Source organism: Mauremys mutica, chromosome 1 (assembly GCF_020497125.1).
Source record: "Mauremys mutica isolate MM-2020 ecotype Southern chromosome 1, ASM2049712v1, whole genome shotgun sequence".
Lineage (NCBI taxonomy): Eukaryota > Metazoa > Chordata > Testudines > Geoemydidae > Mauremys > Mauremys mutica.
In genome coordinates, this window is record NC_059072.1 from 102,222,485 (window position 1) to 102,240,555 (window position 18,071).

The window sequence follows — 18,071 nt, forward strand, 5'->3', positions numbered from 1 at the left end:
CTTGGAACATCACTTATTATAAACTTTCAAAAAGTTCATTAGAATTAATACAGATTCATCTTGAAAATTTATTAATTTCATTATTTAGTCTACATATTTAATGAAAATAAATGAATAACCTGACAGGGTGTGGAGGCTGGCTTTAGGCACGGGGGTGCAGCAGGGGCTGGCTGGAAATGGGAGTGCGGGGCTGGCTGACTTTGGGCACGGGGTGTGTGAGGGGTTGGATGGAGACTGGGGGTGTGGGGCTAGCTGGCTTCGGCCAGAGCAGGGGATGCGGAGCTGGTTGGAGATGGGGTGCGGGGTTGGCTGGAGACAGAGGTGTGGGGCTGGCCACGGGCAGGGCAGGAGGTGTGGGGCTGGCTGCGGGCAGGGCAGGGGGTGCGGCAGGGGCTGGCTAGAGACTGGGTGTGGGGCTGGCTGGCTTCAGGCAGTGATTGGCTGGGGACAGGGTGTGGGGCTGGCTGCGGGCAGGGCAGGGGGTGTGGCAGGGGCTGGCTGCGGGCAGGGTGGCGGGTACCAGGGCCATTCCTAGATATTCTGGGGCCCTACGCAGCCCCCCTGCGGGGGTGGGTGTGTGGTGCCCCAGGCCTCTGTGGGGGCAGGGAACGGGAGCAGGGGGGCTCAGGCCTCCGGGGGGGGACTGGCTTGGGGGGCAGAGGGGAACCACCCCCCAGCACTCCCCGGCGGCGCAGCTGCAGCCGCGTCTCTGCACTTCCCCCCACCGGTGAGTGCAGGCCCGGCTCTGCTGCAGAGCTCAGGGGAGAGGGGGCGGGGGCCCTGGGGCAGAGCCAGAGCAGCAGGGAGCAGCGCAGTGCCCCTGGCAGCCGGAGAAGGAATGACATCACTTCCCAGCCTGCCGGCCGGAGCTCATCAAAGCCGCAGCGCCCCCTCGCACAGCGGCGGGAAGAGGGTTACACGTTTAGCCAGCGCCAGGTGAACATCCCAGACGCTTTGGGCACCGCTTTTTGGCGCCCTCAAATCTTGGCACCCTAGGCAGCCGCCTAGTTTGCCTAGTGGTTGCACTGGCCCTGCCTGGCTGCAGCAGGACCGGGGCTTGACTGAGCTTGGGGAGGGACGCTGGGGCAGGTCCAGGGCTTGGGAAGAGGCCTCTCTCTGCACCGCAGCCCTGAGTGCCTGTGCAGCGCTTAATAAGCGGCTGCACAGCCACACAGCTTAGAGGGAACTTCATTTCCAGCCCAGGGCCCCTGTTGCAGGCAGTCAAGATCTATGCTGCAAAACGTCTGTTAGTCTATAAGGTGCCACAGGATTCTTTGCTGCTAGTCAAGATCTGGTTCTTCAGACCTCCTGCTTCTTCCTATTGCAGCCTTCTTTCCCCAGACCTCAAACGAAAGGCACAACACAAGAATAATCCAAATACATCCCTAGCCCTCCCTCCTTTCAGGAGATACCTGATGAACTGTAGCATCGCCCAGTGTCCTTAGGGCTATCTTGCAGGGTTTGCAGGAACCCTCTGCCATCTTTGTCCTCTGCAGTTCTCCTTCCTGGGAGCTAGTGGGAAGAGGTCTGTCCATCTCCCAAGGTTTTGGCCTTCTGAACTGAGTTTCTGCCTTTTAAGGCTTCTCCAAAATTGGCATGCCTCACTGATGCAGCATACTGTGGCTGCCTGAGCCCAAAGCTGCTCTTTAACCCCTTCTTACCTGGTGTAGAATTTGTAAACTCCATCACACAGACACAACACAGGTACTACTACATGGTATACTTTATAGGAAGGCAAGTTTTTAAAAATACAATCAAATTGCAAAACAGTAGAAGATAAACATAAATAACTACTTTTTAGGTAATAGATAATGTTCTTTATGAATGACCTGTTTGGGATACGTGTATAATTTAAAGGAACAGGATCAGTCTTTTTTAAGACTTTCTTTTTAGAGATGTCAATATTACTCTGACATAGGCAAATGAAACACTTGAAAAATCTCAGCTTTTTTTTTTTTTTTTGGTATAGTACTTTGAATTGACTGAATGATATGTAATAAAGCTGTTTGAGTGAAACAGAATTGCTTTTGATCATCAGCCTGACAGCTTTTTCATTACTTCTTTAACACACAAACTTTTAATATAATTAAATTATTTATGCTGTTGAAAACAATTTCTCTTTCAAAAATATATTGTGACAAACACTGTAATGAAAGTAATCCCAAGTGGCAATGTGTGTACATGTAGAAGTCTATAGTTTGTCCATTGGGGCAAAGAGGAGATAATTTTACCTTACTCCCAAATCTTATTAGCTGAACTCTCCTTATGTACTCCTGGTCTGTGGTGTTGCTCAAGATTTACATACAGTGTTCTCTGTATACAGCAGAATAGCATACATGAGATAGGACAACAGAAAACAGAAGCAGCAGCAGAAAATGTCATGACTGTAGCCAAGGATCCAAGATATGCCAGATATCTCAAAATGGTCCAAGTGGTAAGCCTGTTTGTTCTTTCTCTAGTTTCATTTGAAATTCCTTTACATTTTTTATGATGAAACTGTATATGAATATAACTGATAGTTTCTTCGTTTCCAGAGATTTCCTAATTTACACAAACTTCTTATTATGGTAACTTCTTATTATGGTAACTTCTAACTGTTGCACCTATCTGAAGGGCAGATAGGATATCACAAATTAAGTTGGGAAAATATGCAGCCCTTCACACTTTAGACTGAGGGGCCTCAAACATTGTTTTAATGTGGGCTGCTTCTGAATAGAGTATCTTGTAGATCATCACCTCTGTTGTTCACCTCTCCAATTCATGCAAGATCTGACAGCTACGATATCATTAAGTGTGAAGGTAATAGGAAAATGTATATATTTTAACTCTTTATTATATCTTTTTGGGGGGGGGGTTTGGAGGATCAGTCTACTTTTGCTCTTCATCTGTCCCTCACCCATTCTGTTCCTCTTTCTTGTTTATTTTTGTTTCTCCCTTTACCGTGGACATACATATTGCTTTGCAGCTGGTTTCTCTTTATCCTGGGGTATTTCTCTCTTGATGTCTGGCAGCTCCTGTCTCACTGATAGCTCTGGTTTCCTCTTCCCCTTAAGTAGCACTGATTCTACGTGAAGGCAAATAGACTGGCTGTTGCTCCATGTTTTCAGCCCCATCTGTCAAGGGGTCCAGGTTGTTCTTCGTAATGAAAAGACTAGAAACATCTTGAAACAGAGGAGCCAGCACCATTTGACCTGTAAGTGCTCCACTGAGCACCAGTGGCCCCATTTGAAAACCACCGTCTTAGATTACATGTGTAATAGACTAATTATTCTTAAATTTAAGAGAATAATGCTATAGTGAGAGGAATAGCATATTCCTGCTCTTGCGTTCCTCCTTCCCAGGGAACACTTCATTGGTCTCCATTATTTTTCTAACAGTTGTAACTCAAGTGTTCCCCATGACTTTAACTTACAGAAAACTGTTATCAATTGAATATTCATATGTATTGCATTTGCTGTGACATAAGCCTCTTAGCTCAATTTATACCTTTATAAAAGCTAGAGTAAATCTTATGATCTCAGGCAAAGTAAAGTGTAACACTAGATCTAGTTATAGTCTAGCAGTTTTGGATCTATTTACTTGTCTATTCAGATATCAGCCATGTGCACTGGAGCACATTTCTGCTTAATTTTGTTACAGTGGTATCATTAATAGAGCTTCCTTTTTTTTGAGGGAATGATACAAAAGAATCTTGTGGGTGTTGTTCAACACCAAGCATTGATGTGTTTACAGTGCCTCTGCAAAATAGTAGTTGCTGACATGCTATTGTGAACATATGTGGTAAATTTCACACCTTTTGGTTTAGTTACCACCTGAGAAACCGATCTCCTTTAAGAACAAAGTATAAATTTTACAAATTAGACATCTTAGATTTAGGCTTTATACCTTTTTATTTAGGATTTCTGTTTTGGGGGGTTTTCAGGGTTTATTGTTAGCAATTTTGAGTTCTCTGTAGATGTCCAAAATTAAGATTTTTGGGGAACTTTCTCTTTGTACACTGATAATGAGTAATCTCTTTTTAGTGTGCATCAGTAGGGTCTTCATGCACCAATTGATGTTTAATACGTTAGTGCACTTTAGAAATCACATTCTCACAGTCATATGATTGCCCTTAGGTACAAGTAACCATTTCTGTTGGGTTTTTTTCTGTGTTTTATTGGATAAGTACTGATTTATTTATTTTTTTTTATACCCCATCACACAGACGCAACACCGGAGATTTTATGGGGAGGCAAGTTTTTAAAAAATCAAATTGCAAAACTGTAGAAGATAGACACCCCCAATTTTATATTTTAATTAGAAGCCCTATTTTTGTTGGCACTTCATGTATAAATAGGGCATGAACGACTCTTAGATTTTTTTCCCTCTACTTATTTACATTTGAAATATCTAATGTAAATCTGTTTTTTTTCCTGTTTTGCTAGAGGTCCTAGAGATGTGAATTGCAGAACCAACCACTCAGTTCATCCCTTCTTCCTTGCAGTTGAATTAATTGCAAGCAAAGCACTCAAGATTCAAACTTGGTGCAGTTTTTGGGATCTACCACCAGACCTCGGTGCTGTCCCAGAAATTTTCTGTTGATTTTTTTTTTTGAGTAACAAATTGGCAGTTTATGGCTAGTTTATTACAAGCTATTTGGAACACTTGGGGGTCAGTAATACTTCTGGGAGGAGAACATTACTTTAACTTGTTGCTTTAATGATTGATTTAGTGATAGTAGGGTACCCAAGTCTTTTATATGTAATTACATTGATTTTAGTAACTGAGTGAGATCTCGCTTTCCACATTTATCCTTTGTTCTGGCAGTCCTGGTGGCTCCATTGCCAGCAATAAATGGTGTGGTAGGAAAGTCAACCTTCCATGCTAAAAGTAAACATGCTTTTTTTTGTATTTGCCAAGACAGTCTGTTCAAACAAATATTTTTAAAAAGTTACTTTCTTCTGATTAATGAATTATCTCAGTTCATGTAGCTGTTGCCAGCAGTGGTTGTAGTACTAGGTGACCAGATATCCCGATTTTATAGGGACAGTCCAGATATTTGGGGCTTTTTCTTACATAGGTGCCTATTACCCCCCACCCTCTGTCCCGATTTTTCACACTTGCTATCTGGTCACCCATTCCAGTGGTCCCCAATCTTTTTCGTCTGACAAGTGCCAGACGACGAGCCACGGAGGACTGTGGTGGCAGACGAGCATCCACCGAAATGCCGCCAACAAGTGGCGTCATCCAGAGGTCCGATAAAAGATATTACCTTATTCACCTTGTCTTTCTAATATCCTGGGACCAGCAGAGCTGCAACAACATTGCAAACAAAAATTCCTTGGGCACTTATCAGAACTCATCCTTACTGGATTTATGTACAAAATCTTTGTTGATATACCAAAACAGATAAAATACTATATAGGTTTTGCCATATCTGATCAGACCAGTAAGTCTGGTATTTTTGCTCAGTGTGAGCCAATATTTAAGTATTCAGAAAGTGAGTATGGGTCCCATTTCACTTGGCTAGGCTGGGGAAAGGAACCCTAGAAGTAACTGAACTACACACAAGATTTAGGCTAGGGATATTTGTAGTATTTTGGAATTACCTGTTTAAAAAAAAAAAAAAGTCCCAGGATAAGTCAGATTTTTACTTGTGTAAAGCTTTTGTTTAGAATTGGATAGGAACTTCACCAGCTTACACCTTTTATGTATTTTCATCACAGGTGACACATAACAAATTCATGTAGAAGCTGACAAGTCTGATGTTTTCTGAAACTGCTACAACACAAGTGCAAAAGATTAAATGGTTCTGTTTTTCTAATTTAGTTGTTAAAACAATTAGCTTCCAGGGCTTATGAATCCTAAAATTCAGGAGAGAATGTTAGATATTTTGTAGCTGTGTACAACTCCAAAGGGTTTATGCATTTAAAAAAAACAAACTTTGGGTTGAAGTTTCAATGTGGCAGATGGCAACAGAGCTGTGTGACACCCAGTAATAAAAATAAATTAATCTATATCTGACACTATTATAAACTCCTGAGCTTAATTGTTTGTTGGAAGTGACCACTTATATATAAAATTAGAGTTGTGATTTTTTTTTTTTTCAATGCAAGCGCACACAGGAAAATGTTAATCACAGCAACAGAATTAGCATTGCTATTGTTTCACCAGACTGGACACTCTGTGTTCTGTCTCCTGTGATGGTAGTACAGACATGCTTCTCTAATCCATCAGTCATGGGTGCCTGCTCTTTTTTTTACTTACCTTGGACAAACAGTATTTTTTCAATGCCAAAAAATCCCACACTGCTGTTCATTTACCTTTTGAGGTCTCCCATGTCCTTTTTAGACCACCAGAAGCTCAGTCCCTTGGAGATCAGAAACTAGACACTTTCTTTTTGGCATGCAGTCATCCAGATGGTGTTTCTTGACCTCTGCAGCAGAGGATGGCAAAGCAACAAGTTTTCTTTGAGCAGTACTAGTGGAAACACAGGAGCAGATACTGTTGGAACATTCCTTTCAAAATGTTGTGGGCCAAACTGTTCTAGGGTATCTGTCCAGTGGGAGAATGTTTAGGTGTTGCTGAATATGCGTACAAGCTGTTGAGGGGTTTGCAGTGAAAGGAAGGCATTTTTCTCTCTAATATATATTTGAATGCCTATATTCCAGTGCACACTCAGGCTTGACTTTATATGTTAATATTATATTCAGAGGAGTCATTTTGAATTGTGATTCCGTTCTCATTTCCTCTTTCCTGCTGCATCCTTTAACTATTTCCCCATTCTAATTCTTCCTTTAAATGTTCCAGATTATTGTCCTTTCCTGCCTCTCTGGCCATACCTTCAGTGTATCTTTTAGGAGGTCCTCCTTTCCTGCCTGCCTTTCTCATTTTGTCCTCTTCCAAGTAGTAACTGCTCACATGACTTCAACTTGCCATCTTACACTACTGCGAATCTGCCTGTCCACTCTCGACTTTCCTCCTTTCACTGAGTCTTACGTCTCATTCTCTCTGTTTGGATGTATTGCCATAAGCTTAATATGGCCCAAACTGAACTGATGATTCCTCCCAAGCTCTTTTTGCTCCCTCTTTCTCTGCGACCCTGCCAACACCACAGTCTTCCTTGTCACCCAGGCTCACAGCTAGCAGGTTCAGGAAGGGAGTCATCTCCCAACGACCTATTTGATTTTTCAGATCCAGCCTGTGTCTAAATCCTGCCATTCCTTCTTGTATAATTTCCAACACTCATTTTTTTCCCCTCCATTTCCTGCTAAAACTCTCATTCAGACCCTCACTTCTTGCCTTTGATTGAAATATCCTCCTGTCTGCTCTTCCTGTTAACCTTATTCTGTGCCTCCCAATTCATACAAAACACAACTGCTAAAATAATCTTTCTTACCTGTTATCTGACCATTGTCGCACACACCCCACCCCTTGAATCCTTTCACTGTCAACTCTCCTCCACTACATCAAGTTTAGGCTTCTGGGCCTTGCTTTCAAGGCTCTGTGTAAATCACCCCTTCTTGCTTTTCCACCTTTTCCTTTTGCTTCTAGTCACATCCACTCCACTGATGGTGCCTGCCTCAACGCATTTGTCTGCTTCTCCCACAACTGTCCCCATGCTCTCTTACATCTGGAATGCTCTTCATGAGTTGGATGACTGCATGGTCTCTTTACCCTCTCAGCATTCTAATATTTCCTAAAGGCTCACTTCTGCCATGACACACGTGAGTAGCCAGTTAATAAATTAGATAACATGATGGAAAGAACATAAGAATGGCCATACTGGGTCAGATCAGTGGTCCAGCTAGCAGAGTAGTCTGTCTTCCAACAGTGGCCTATGCCAGAGGCGTTAGAGGGAATGAACAGAACAGTGCAATTTCAAGTGATTCAGCCCATCATCCAGTCCCTGGTCTGGACACTTGGAGCATAGAGTTGTCCTTGACCATCTTGGCTAATAGCCATTGATGATGGACCTTTCCTCCATGAACTTCTCTAATTCATTTTTTAACCCAGTTACACTTCTGGCCTTCACAAGATCTCCTGCCAATGAGTTCAAGTTGACTGTCTCTGTCTCAGGAAGTACTTCCTTATGTTGTTTTAAACCTGCTGCCAGTTAATTTCATTGAGTGACCCCTGGTTCTTGTGTTATGTGAAGGGGTAAATAATACTTCCTTATTCATTTTCTCCACACAATTCATTATTTTATAGACCTCTATCATATCTTCCTTTAGTCATCTCTTTTCCAAACTGAAAAGTGCAAGTCTTTTTAATCTCTCCTCATATGGAAGCTGTTCCATACTCCTAATCTTTTTTTTGTTGCCTTTCTCTGTACCTTTTCCAATTCTAATATCTTTTTTGAGATGGGGAGAGCAGAACTGCACACAGTATTCAAGGTGTGGATTTACATAGCAGGACTGATATTTTCTGTCATATCTGTTCCTTTCAGAATGGTTTCTAACATTGCTAGCTTTTTTGACTGCCACTGCAGATTGAGCAGATGTTTTCAGAAAACTATCCATGATGACTTCAAGATCTTTTTTGAGTGGTAACGGCTAATTTAGACCATATCATTTTGTACATATCGTTGGGATTTTTTTTGCAATGTGCGTTACTTTGCATTTATCAACATTGAATTTCATCTGCCAGTTTCTTGCCCAGTTTTGTGAGATCCATTTGAAAGTCTTAGCAGTCAGCTTTGGCCTTAACTATCTTGAGTAATTTTGTATCTTCATTTTGCCACCTCACTGTTTACCCCTTTTTTCCAGATCACTTATAAATGTTGAACAGCACTAGTCCAATACAGATCCTTAGGGGATCCTGCTATTTACTTCTCTCTCCTGTGAAAACTGACCATTTATTCCTACTTTGTGTTTCCTATCTTTTAACCAGTTACTGATCCTTGAGAGGACCTTCCCTCTTAACCCATGACTGCTTAATTTGCTTAAAAGCCTTTGGGGTGGTACCTTGTCAAAGGCTTTTTGAAAATCTCAACTGGATGATCCTTGTGCATGTGTTTTCTGACACCATCAAATAATTCTAATAGATTAGTGAGACATGATTAGCCGTGTTTTTTTTTTAATATATATATATATTAAAAAATTGGGATTACATTTAGTTTGAGCCTCTGTTATGCTGTTTTTAAATAGTTTCCATTCATCTTGCAGACATTTCACTTTTGTGACTCTTCCTTTTAATTTCCATTTAACTAGCTTCCTCATTTTTATGTAGTTGCACCTCTTGAAGTTAAATGATACTGTGGTTTGTTTCAATGGTATTTTTCTGCCCCCATAAGGATGTTACATTTTATTACATTATGGTTGTTATTACCAAGTGGTTCAGCTATTCACCTCTTGGACCAGATCCTGTGGTCCACTTAGGACTAAATCAAGAATTGTCTCTCCACTTGTGAGTTCCAGGACTAGCTGTTCCAAGAAGCAGTCATTAATGGTGTCAAAATTTTCTCAGCATTCTATCCTGAGGTGACATGAATCCAGTCAACAGTTCTTCCTGTCTAAGTCGCCCTATGTGTGGAAATGGAAGCATTTCGGAGAATGCTTCCCATGGACGTCCTGGACTTTAATCTCTTACCTAGCAGCCTAAATTTGGCCTCCAGGATCTCTCTCCTACCTTTCCCTATGTCATTGGTACCTACGTGTACCATGACCATTGCATATTGTCTATCAAGACGACTTGAGAGGTCTGCAAGATTCGCACCTGGCAGGCAATTCACCACACAGTTCTCCTGGTCATCTTCTGGAATCCCCCACTGCTATTACCTGTCTCTTCCTAATAACTGGGTTCCCCGCCCCTACAGTGGTAGACTTAATGAGACGAGACCATGACATCATCTGGAAGGATTGTCCCAACTATGGGATTGTTTCCTTCTGCTTCAGTTTGATGTTTTCCTTCCCTCAGATTTTCATCCTCCTTAACAGCACAGAGGCTATCAGACTGTGGGGTAGAACTGTTCTACTGTGTCCCTGAAAGTCTCGTCTGTATATCTCTGTCTCTTAGCTCCTCCAGTTCAGCCATTCTGATTTAAAGAGCCTGTACTCGGTCTCTGAGGGCCACTAGTTGCTTGCACCGAATGCACACATACACCACCTGTCCACGAGGCAGGTAATTATACATGCTTCATTCAGTGCAATAAACTGGAAGCCCCTCACATCTGCACCCTGCCTACTCTAGGACTTCCTCTATTACTAAAAGTGAAACTTCACCAGTGCTAGACGATGGTGGGAAAATGACTAGTGAAGTGCTTTTGTAGATGAGATCAATGTTTTTAACTCTGATTTGAAGGGACTACTTCTAGCAATGATGGGGTAGTTCAGTCTCGTTGTGTCTAAATCACTGAACAGCCATTGTGTAATATTACTTGTCCACTACCTTATGCACCAGATTTGAACTGGCCATGGAGTGACAGACTTAAATCACTGATTTAAATCAGCAAGCAGGAAACCGTAATTTAAATATCAATTTTAATCATGTATTACATTTGTACTTTTTAGTCATTTTCCTGAAGAAAGACTAAATTCTAATTTGTCGGTAGTCATTAAAACATGTTTATTTGCAACTAAATATAGCCTTTACACTAAATTTGGTGCTTCTTTTTGCTAATCAGGAGGATACGCTATATCTCTACAGAATTTAAGCAATTGTATAGCTTAATTTACATTTTTTCAGATTCTTAATTTTTATATTTTAGAAAATGGTGAATGATGAGTTTCTTATTTACTAGATTAATTTTTTACCTGTGCTTTATGTTAAGCTCTATTTGGATGGATACTCAGATTCAATTAATGCACAAAGCCAGCATTTTAATTTTTGTATTAAATTGGTATTAAATGTCCTGGATATATTTTTTGCATTTAAAGCTGATTTACTAAAGGAAGTATTAACTGTAGTACATTATTAATTATTTATTTCATCTGATTATTTCTGGTCACTATGTCCCTCAAGGTTTTGGAACCAGTAGATTTCATCCTCACACCTAATTTTTATTCATAGATTGGAAGAAGAAAAAGCAGGAAAACTTGTTTTCTTCTTCACCTCCCAATTTGTTTCTTAATTTTGAATGAACTAATCATTAAACTGAAATGAAGAAAATAATCTCTCTGCACCTACAGAGGAAGCCACTGCTGTCAAAAGATGGTTTAACACTTCAACAAATTCTGGTTCCAGGTGCTTCACCAGTAGCTTCCACCCATTCAGTGGTTTTACTTTCTTTAAACTTAGTAGCAAATATGTACTGAATATTTAATTTAATAGATTTTAGTAAATGTAGGTCTTAACATTGACAACCTATGTCAAATGTAATTCAATAGTTTAAAAAAAAAATAAACCTTTTATTTAATTTTAAATAAAGAACATCATTTAAAGTTTGTTTTAATCATCTTTTTTTAATCCCCCCACCCCCCGACTGGCTACCTAAAGGCAGAAAGGATGTGTATTCAGTTATGGGGTTCAGTCCCACTCCTTGCACTGTTAAGCAGTCAAATGTTTGCTACTCTTGGCATTGTAATGTGTAATTGATAACTTCCCTTTAAGTCTTTAGACACAAACAAATCTAGTTGTATCTTGTGTACCAAGTAGTTTGCTCTTTTTGTGGACTATAACATATTAGAATACCTAATTTTCAAGCTTATGGAAAATATTGATGGAGCAGAGTCTTTATGAATTAAATAACTTTGGATGGTTACAAAAAATTAACAAGTCAGGAAAGAGTAAGATAGAAAATACTTGAACATCCTTTGCTGTAAATTAGGATTAGGGCCCAAAGTTAAACATGCATGTACATAATTGTATTGTGAGTAAAGTTACACGTGTGTGTGTAAGGTCAAAGCCTTAGAGTACTAGGCACGTTAGTAGTGGTAAAATGACTGACTCTGCCCGAAAGGGGTTATAGTCTAAACAGACAATATACAGATGAGGAATGAGATGTAGCAAAAGCAAATGGTTGAACAATGAAGTTTAGAAAGTGTCTTGTTAATGCAATAATTTTTGTTTTGAACATACAGTACATTAACGGTGTCAGCTGTATTGCTGATGCCTACAACTGTAAATGCAGATCACCCTCTCTATTCCTTGTTTAACTAGAGAAATCCCTCAGAAGCTTAAAATTATGAACATTTGCCCTGTTGCTCCAGGTGCCACCACAGCTAAACAGTTTCCATATATTCAACAGCAGTGATATGGTTCAGTCAGCACAGCAAAGCATTGCACATGATCTGTTCCTAAAAGCAACTGTGGAGTCTATTTGTTCCAGTAGATTTTCACTTTTTGTTTAGTAGTAGTATACCACTTAAACACTTTTTTCCCCTTCCTCACAGGGTGTTCCTGTAATGGCAATAAGAAACAAAATGATTTCTGAGGGGCTAGACCCAGATCTCCTTGAGTAAGTAATACTTCTATCTTTATACTAAGGTTGGAGTGCTACACACTTAAAGGCTTCAGTCATGTTGTCTGGAATGGTTAACAACTGAGAGTGCCTATCTCAGGGCAGGTATCTCAAACAGGTGGTATGTTCTACAATTAGATTTTACCAAGCCAGTCATGAATATGAACTCCTGGAGCGCTAGAACAGTCTTACCATGGAGTCACAGACAGTCCCCTTATACTCTCTAGTCTATCCTACCACCCCAACAAACTGAATTTAATGATAAATGGTCACTTACACCAAAAATTCAGGTTGCTTTCAGTCCCAAGAGACCTCAGATCAATTGGGACCCTAGATCTTACACCAAAGATCATGCCTGTAGCCAATCCTATAATAACCTATTTGAAGGTTTATAAAATAAATGTGGGCTTCTCTGCTTAGGGGTCCTATAAAGGTGCCAGCCAGCCAGTCAGGCAGCGGCATAGACAGCTGCAGCGGCACAGAAGCCAGCAAACGGAGCTGTGAACAGGGGAGTTTCAGTGGGAGTTCTGTTGGAGGAAAAGGTTCTTGTATTATATGTATTGTATTTTGTAGATATATGTGTGGAGGCTGGTAGGGGCAGTGTGCTTGGAGAGAAGCTGAGCCCTGATTAGGGGGCGGGGCTTCTCTGCTTAGGGATCCTATAAAGGTGCCAGCCTGCCAGTCAGGCGGCAGCATAGACAGCTGCAGCGGCATAGGAGCCAGCAAACAGAGCTGTAAACAGGAGTTTCAGTGGGAGTTTGCGGGGGAGACTAAGAGACCTAGGCAGAGGAATAGACAGGCTAGCGAAGGGAGTGTTCTGCCGGTGTTCTGGTGCCCGTTGGGGGGTTTGTTTTGCTGTGGGTGGTGGTGGTTTTGTTTTGTTTCCTGGACTAACAGGTTTTAGGTGGGAAGGCTATGACCGATGCAGAGGCAGCAGTGGAAGACACAATGAAGATGACTGGATGTGGAAGCTGCGGCATGTACATGATCCTGGAGGGGGTACCTGATAAGAGTTTCATCTGCATGAAGTGCCGCCTGATAGAGTTGATGGAAGAAAAGATCCGAGGATTGGAGATGCAGGTGGAAACTCTGGTTGAGTTTAGAAGGGGTTTTGAGCAGATGATGGAGCAAAGACATAAGGAGGCTGAAGGGAAAAGCTCAGACTTGCAGATGGAATCAGGACCAAAGAATTCTGAGGGGAGACTGCTGGGTGAGGAAAGTGGACAGTGGAAGCATGTGACTATAAGAGAACCAGGCAGAGGAAAAGATGGGTTAGTGAAGGAGAAATAGAGCTCAGGAACAGGTTTGTGGAGTTGGAAAATGAAGAAGTGGCACAGCAGGTGGTCGCTGAAGGTGAGAGGGCAAGGAAGAAGAGAAGAGCTACTAGTCCTGTAGGAAGAGGGGAAGAGTCAATGGAGATAACACCAAATATGAGCCCCAGGAGGATATGGGATGGGTTGCGGAGAATTGCAAGAGACAGTAGAAATCGAGAGCACTTGTAGCCTGAGGGAACAGGAGATAGACCGGAGAATCGCACCATCACCAGGAAAAGGCAGGTCTACGTGATTGGGGACTCCTTACTGAGAAGAATAGACAGGCCTGTAACTAGAGCTGATCCGGAGAACAGAAGGGTGTGCTATCTGCCGGGTGCTAAGATACGGGATGTGGACCTGAGGCTGAAAAGGATCCTAACGGGAGCGGGAAAGAATCCGCTGATTGTCCTTCATGTGGGAACAAATGGTATGGCTAGATTCTCACTGGAACGTATCAAGGGAGACTATGCCCGACTGGGGAAGATGCTTAAGGAAATTGAGGCTCAGGTGATCTTCAGTGGGATTCTGCCTGTTCCTAAAGAAGGGCAACAAAGGTGTGACAAGATTATGGCGATCAACAGATGGCTCAGGCAGTGGTGCTATAAGGAGGGCTTTGGGATGTATGGCCACTGGGAAGCATTCATGGACAGAGGACTGTTCTCTTGGGATGGACTTCACCTGAGGAAGGAGGGAAATAGACTTCTAGGATGGAGGCTGGCACAACTGATTAAGAGAGTTTTAAACTAGGAATTGGGGGGAGATGATTGGGAGATGTCCAAGTAATCTCCACGCTGGAATTTAACATTGAGAGGGAAGAAAACAAAGTAAGAAAGGATATAATTGTGGGGAGGAGAATGGACACAAGGAGGAAGGGTAGTGTAGATACCAGTCTAATAGGTGATACTGGTGGTAGAATGTCTGTGCCTAATCGGGTAAAGAATGTCAGTGAAGCCAAACGGCAAAAATTAAGATTGTTTACACACTAATGCGAGAAGCTTAGGTAACAAAATGGAGGAACTAGAGCTACTGGTGCAGGAAGCGAAACCAGATATTATAGGGATAACAGAAACATGGGGGAATAGTAGTCATGACTGGAGTACAGGTATTGAAGGGTATGTGCTGTTTAGGAAAGACAGAAATAAAGGCAAAGGTGGTGGAGTAGCATTGTATATCAATGATGAGGTAGACTGTAAAGAAATAAGTGATGGAATGGATAAGACAGAGTCTGTCTGGGCAAAAATCACATTGGGAAAGAAAGCTACTAGAGCCTCCCCTGAGATAGTGGTTGGGGTGTGCTACAGACCGCCGGGATCCGATTTGGATATGGATAGAGACCTCTTTAATGTTTTTAATGAAGTAAAGACTAATGGGAATTGTGTGATCATGGGAGACTTTAACTTCCCAGATATAGACTGGAGGACAAGTGCTAGTAACAATAATAGGGCTCAGATTTTCCTGGATGCGATAGCTGATGGATTCCTTCACCAAGTAGTTGCTGAACCAACAAGAGGGGATGCCATTTTAGATTTGGTTTTGGTGAGTAGTGAGGACCTTAGAAGAAATGGTTGTAGGGGACAACCGTAGTTCAAGTGATCATGAGCTAATTCAGTTCAAACTAAATGGAAGGATAAACAAAAATAGATCTGGGACTAGGGTTTTTTATTTCAAAAGGGCTAACTTTAAATAATTAAGGAAATTAGTTAGGGAAGTAGGTTGGACTGAAGAACTTGTGGATCTAAAGGCAGAGGAGGCCTGGAATTACTTCAAGTCAAAGTTGCAGAAACTATCAGAAGCCTGCATCCCAAGAAAGGGGAAAAAATTCATAGGCAGGAGTTGTAGACCAAGCTGGATGAGCAAGCATCTCAGAGAGGTGATTAAGAAAAAGCAGAAAGCCTACAAGGAATGGAAGATGGGAGGGATTAGCAAGGAAAGCTACCCTATTGAGGTCAGAACATGTAGGGATAAAGTGAGAGGCTAAAAGCCAGGCAGAGCTGGATCTTGCAAAGGGAATTAAAACCAATAGTAAAAGGTTCTATAGCCATATAAATAAGAAAACAAAGAAAGTGGGACCGCTAAACACTGAGGATGGAGTGGAGGTTAAGGCTAATCTAGGCATGGCCCAGTATCTAAACAAATACTTTGCCTCACTCTTTAATGAGGCTAATGAAGAGCTTAGGGATAATGGTAGGATGAAAAATGGGAATGAGGATATGGAGGTAGATATTATCACATCCGAGGTAGAAGCCAAACTCGAACAGTTTAATGGGACTAAATCGGGGGGCCCAGATAGTCTTCATCCAAGAATATTAAAGGAACTGGCATATGAAATTGCAAGCCCATTAGCAAGAATTTTTAATGAATCAATAAACTCAGGGGTTGTACCGTATGACTGGAGAATTGCTAACATAGTTCCTATTTTTAAGAAAGGTAAAAAAAAAAAAAAGGGATCTGAGTAACTATAGGCCTATTAGTTTGACATCTGTAGTATGCAAGGTCTTGGAAAAAATTTTGAAGGAGAAAGTAGTTAAGGACATTGAGGTAAATGGTAATTGGGACAAAGTACAACATAGTTTTACAAAAGGTAGATCGTGCCAAACCAACCTGATCTCCTTCTTTGAGAAGGTAACAGATTTTTTTTAGACAAAGGAAACACAGTGGATCTAATTTACCTGGATTTCAGTAAGGCATCTGATACGGTTCAACATGGGGAATTATTAGCTAAATTGGAAAATATGGGCATCAGTATGAAAATTGAAAGGTGGATAAGGAACTGGTTAAAGGGGAGACTACAACGGATCATAATGAAAGGTGAACTGTCAGGCTGGAAGGAGGTTACTAGTGGAGTTCCTCAGGGATCGGTTTTGGGACCAATCTTATTTAATCTTTTTATTACTGACCTTGGTACAAAAAGTGGGAATGTGCTAATAAAGTTTGTGGATGACACAAAGCTGGGAGGTATTGCTAATACAGAGAAGGACCGGGATATCATACAGGAAGATCTGGATGACCTTGTAAACTGGAGTAATAGTAATAGGATGAAATTTAATAGTGAAAAGTGCAAGGTTATGCATTTAGGGATTAATAACAAGAATTTTGGTTATAAATTGGGGACACATTAGTTGGAAGTAACAGAGGAGGAGAAGGACCTTGGAGTATTGGTTGATCACGGGATGACTATGAGCCGCCAATGTGATATGGCCATTAAAAAAGCTAATGCAGTCTTAGGATTCATCAAGCAAGGTATTTCCAGTAAAGATAAGGAGGTGTTAGTACCGTTATACAAGACACTGGTGAGACCTCATCTGGAATATTGTGTGCAGTTCTGGTCTCCCATGTTTAAGAAGGATGAATTCAAACTGGAACAGGTACAGAGAAGGGCTACAAGGATGATCCGAGGAATGGAAAACCTGTCATATGAAAGGAGACTCAAAGAGCTTGGCTTGTTTATCCTAACCAAAAGAAGGCTGAGGGGAGATATGATTGCTCTTTATAAATATATCAGAGGGATAAATATCAGGGAGGGAGAGGAATTATTTAAGCTTAGTACCAATGTGGACAGAAGAACAAATGGATATAAACTGGACATTAGGAAATTTAGACTTGAAATTAGACGAAGGTTTCTAACCATTAGAGGAGTGGAGTTCTGGAACAGCCTTCCAAGGGGAGTAGTGGGGGCAAAAGACATATCTGGCTTCAAGACTAAGCTTTATAAGTTTATGGAGGGGATAGTATGATGGGATAGCCTAATTTTGACAATTAATTGATCTTTGATTATTAGTAGGTAAATATGCCCAATGGCCTGTGATGGGATGTTAGATGGGGTGGGATCTGAGTTACCACTGATAATTCTTTCCTGGGTGCTGGCTGGTGAGTCTTGCCCACATGCTCAGGGTTTAACTGATCGCCATATTTGGGGTTGGGAAAGAATTTTCCTCCAGGGTAGATTGGCAGAGGCCTTGGAGGCTTTTCGCCTTCCTCTGCAGCATGGGGCACTGGTCACTTGCTGGAGGATTCTCTGCACCTTGAAGTCTTTATACCACAATTTGAGGACTTCAGTAACTCAGACATAGGTATGGGGTTTGTTACAGGAGTGGGTGGGTGAGATTCTGTGGTCTGCGTTGTGCAGGAGGTCAGACTAGATGATCATAATGGTCCCTTCTGACCTTAAAGTCTATGAGTCTATGTACACACTTAATGTCAAATTGTGCCAGGAGAGATGCCCATCAGGCACTTATCTTTGTCACATTTCACAAACTAAGTGGGATTGAGCCTAGGAAATACTTGGCTGGGGGACCTCCAAGAAAAAACAGGTTCTGCAGGAAGTAATGCTGGTGATTCATTAGGTGGCATGTTTTCCCATGAATTTATACAGAACAAAT

At 41.6% G+C, this 18,071-nt stretch overlaps 1 protein-coding gene across 3 annotated transcripts in view; it reads left to right on the top strand.

Moving 5' to 3' along the window:
• Window positions 1–18,071, top strand: part of WASHC3 (WASH complex subunit 3) — a 34,156-nt gene that overhangs the window by 13,354 nt on the left and 2,731 nt on the right. For 2 of the 3 annotated variants that reach the window (XM_044998896.1, XM_044998880.1), the window contains 2 exons: window positions 2,324–2,434; window positions 12,312–12,376. In XM_044998896.1, coding sequence (XP_044854831.1) covers window positions 2,324–2,434; window positions 12,312–12,376 — 176 coding nt within the window. The remainder of the gene's footprint in view (window positions 1–2,323; window positions 2,435–12,311; window positions 12,377–18,071) is intronic. The other variant, XM_044998889.1, reaches the window with a different exon arrangement.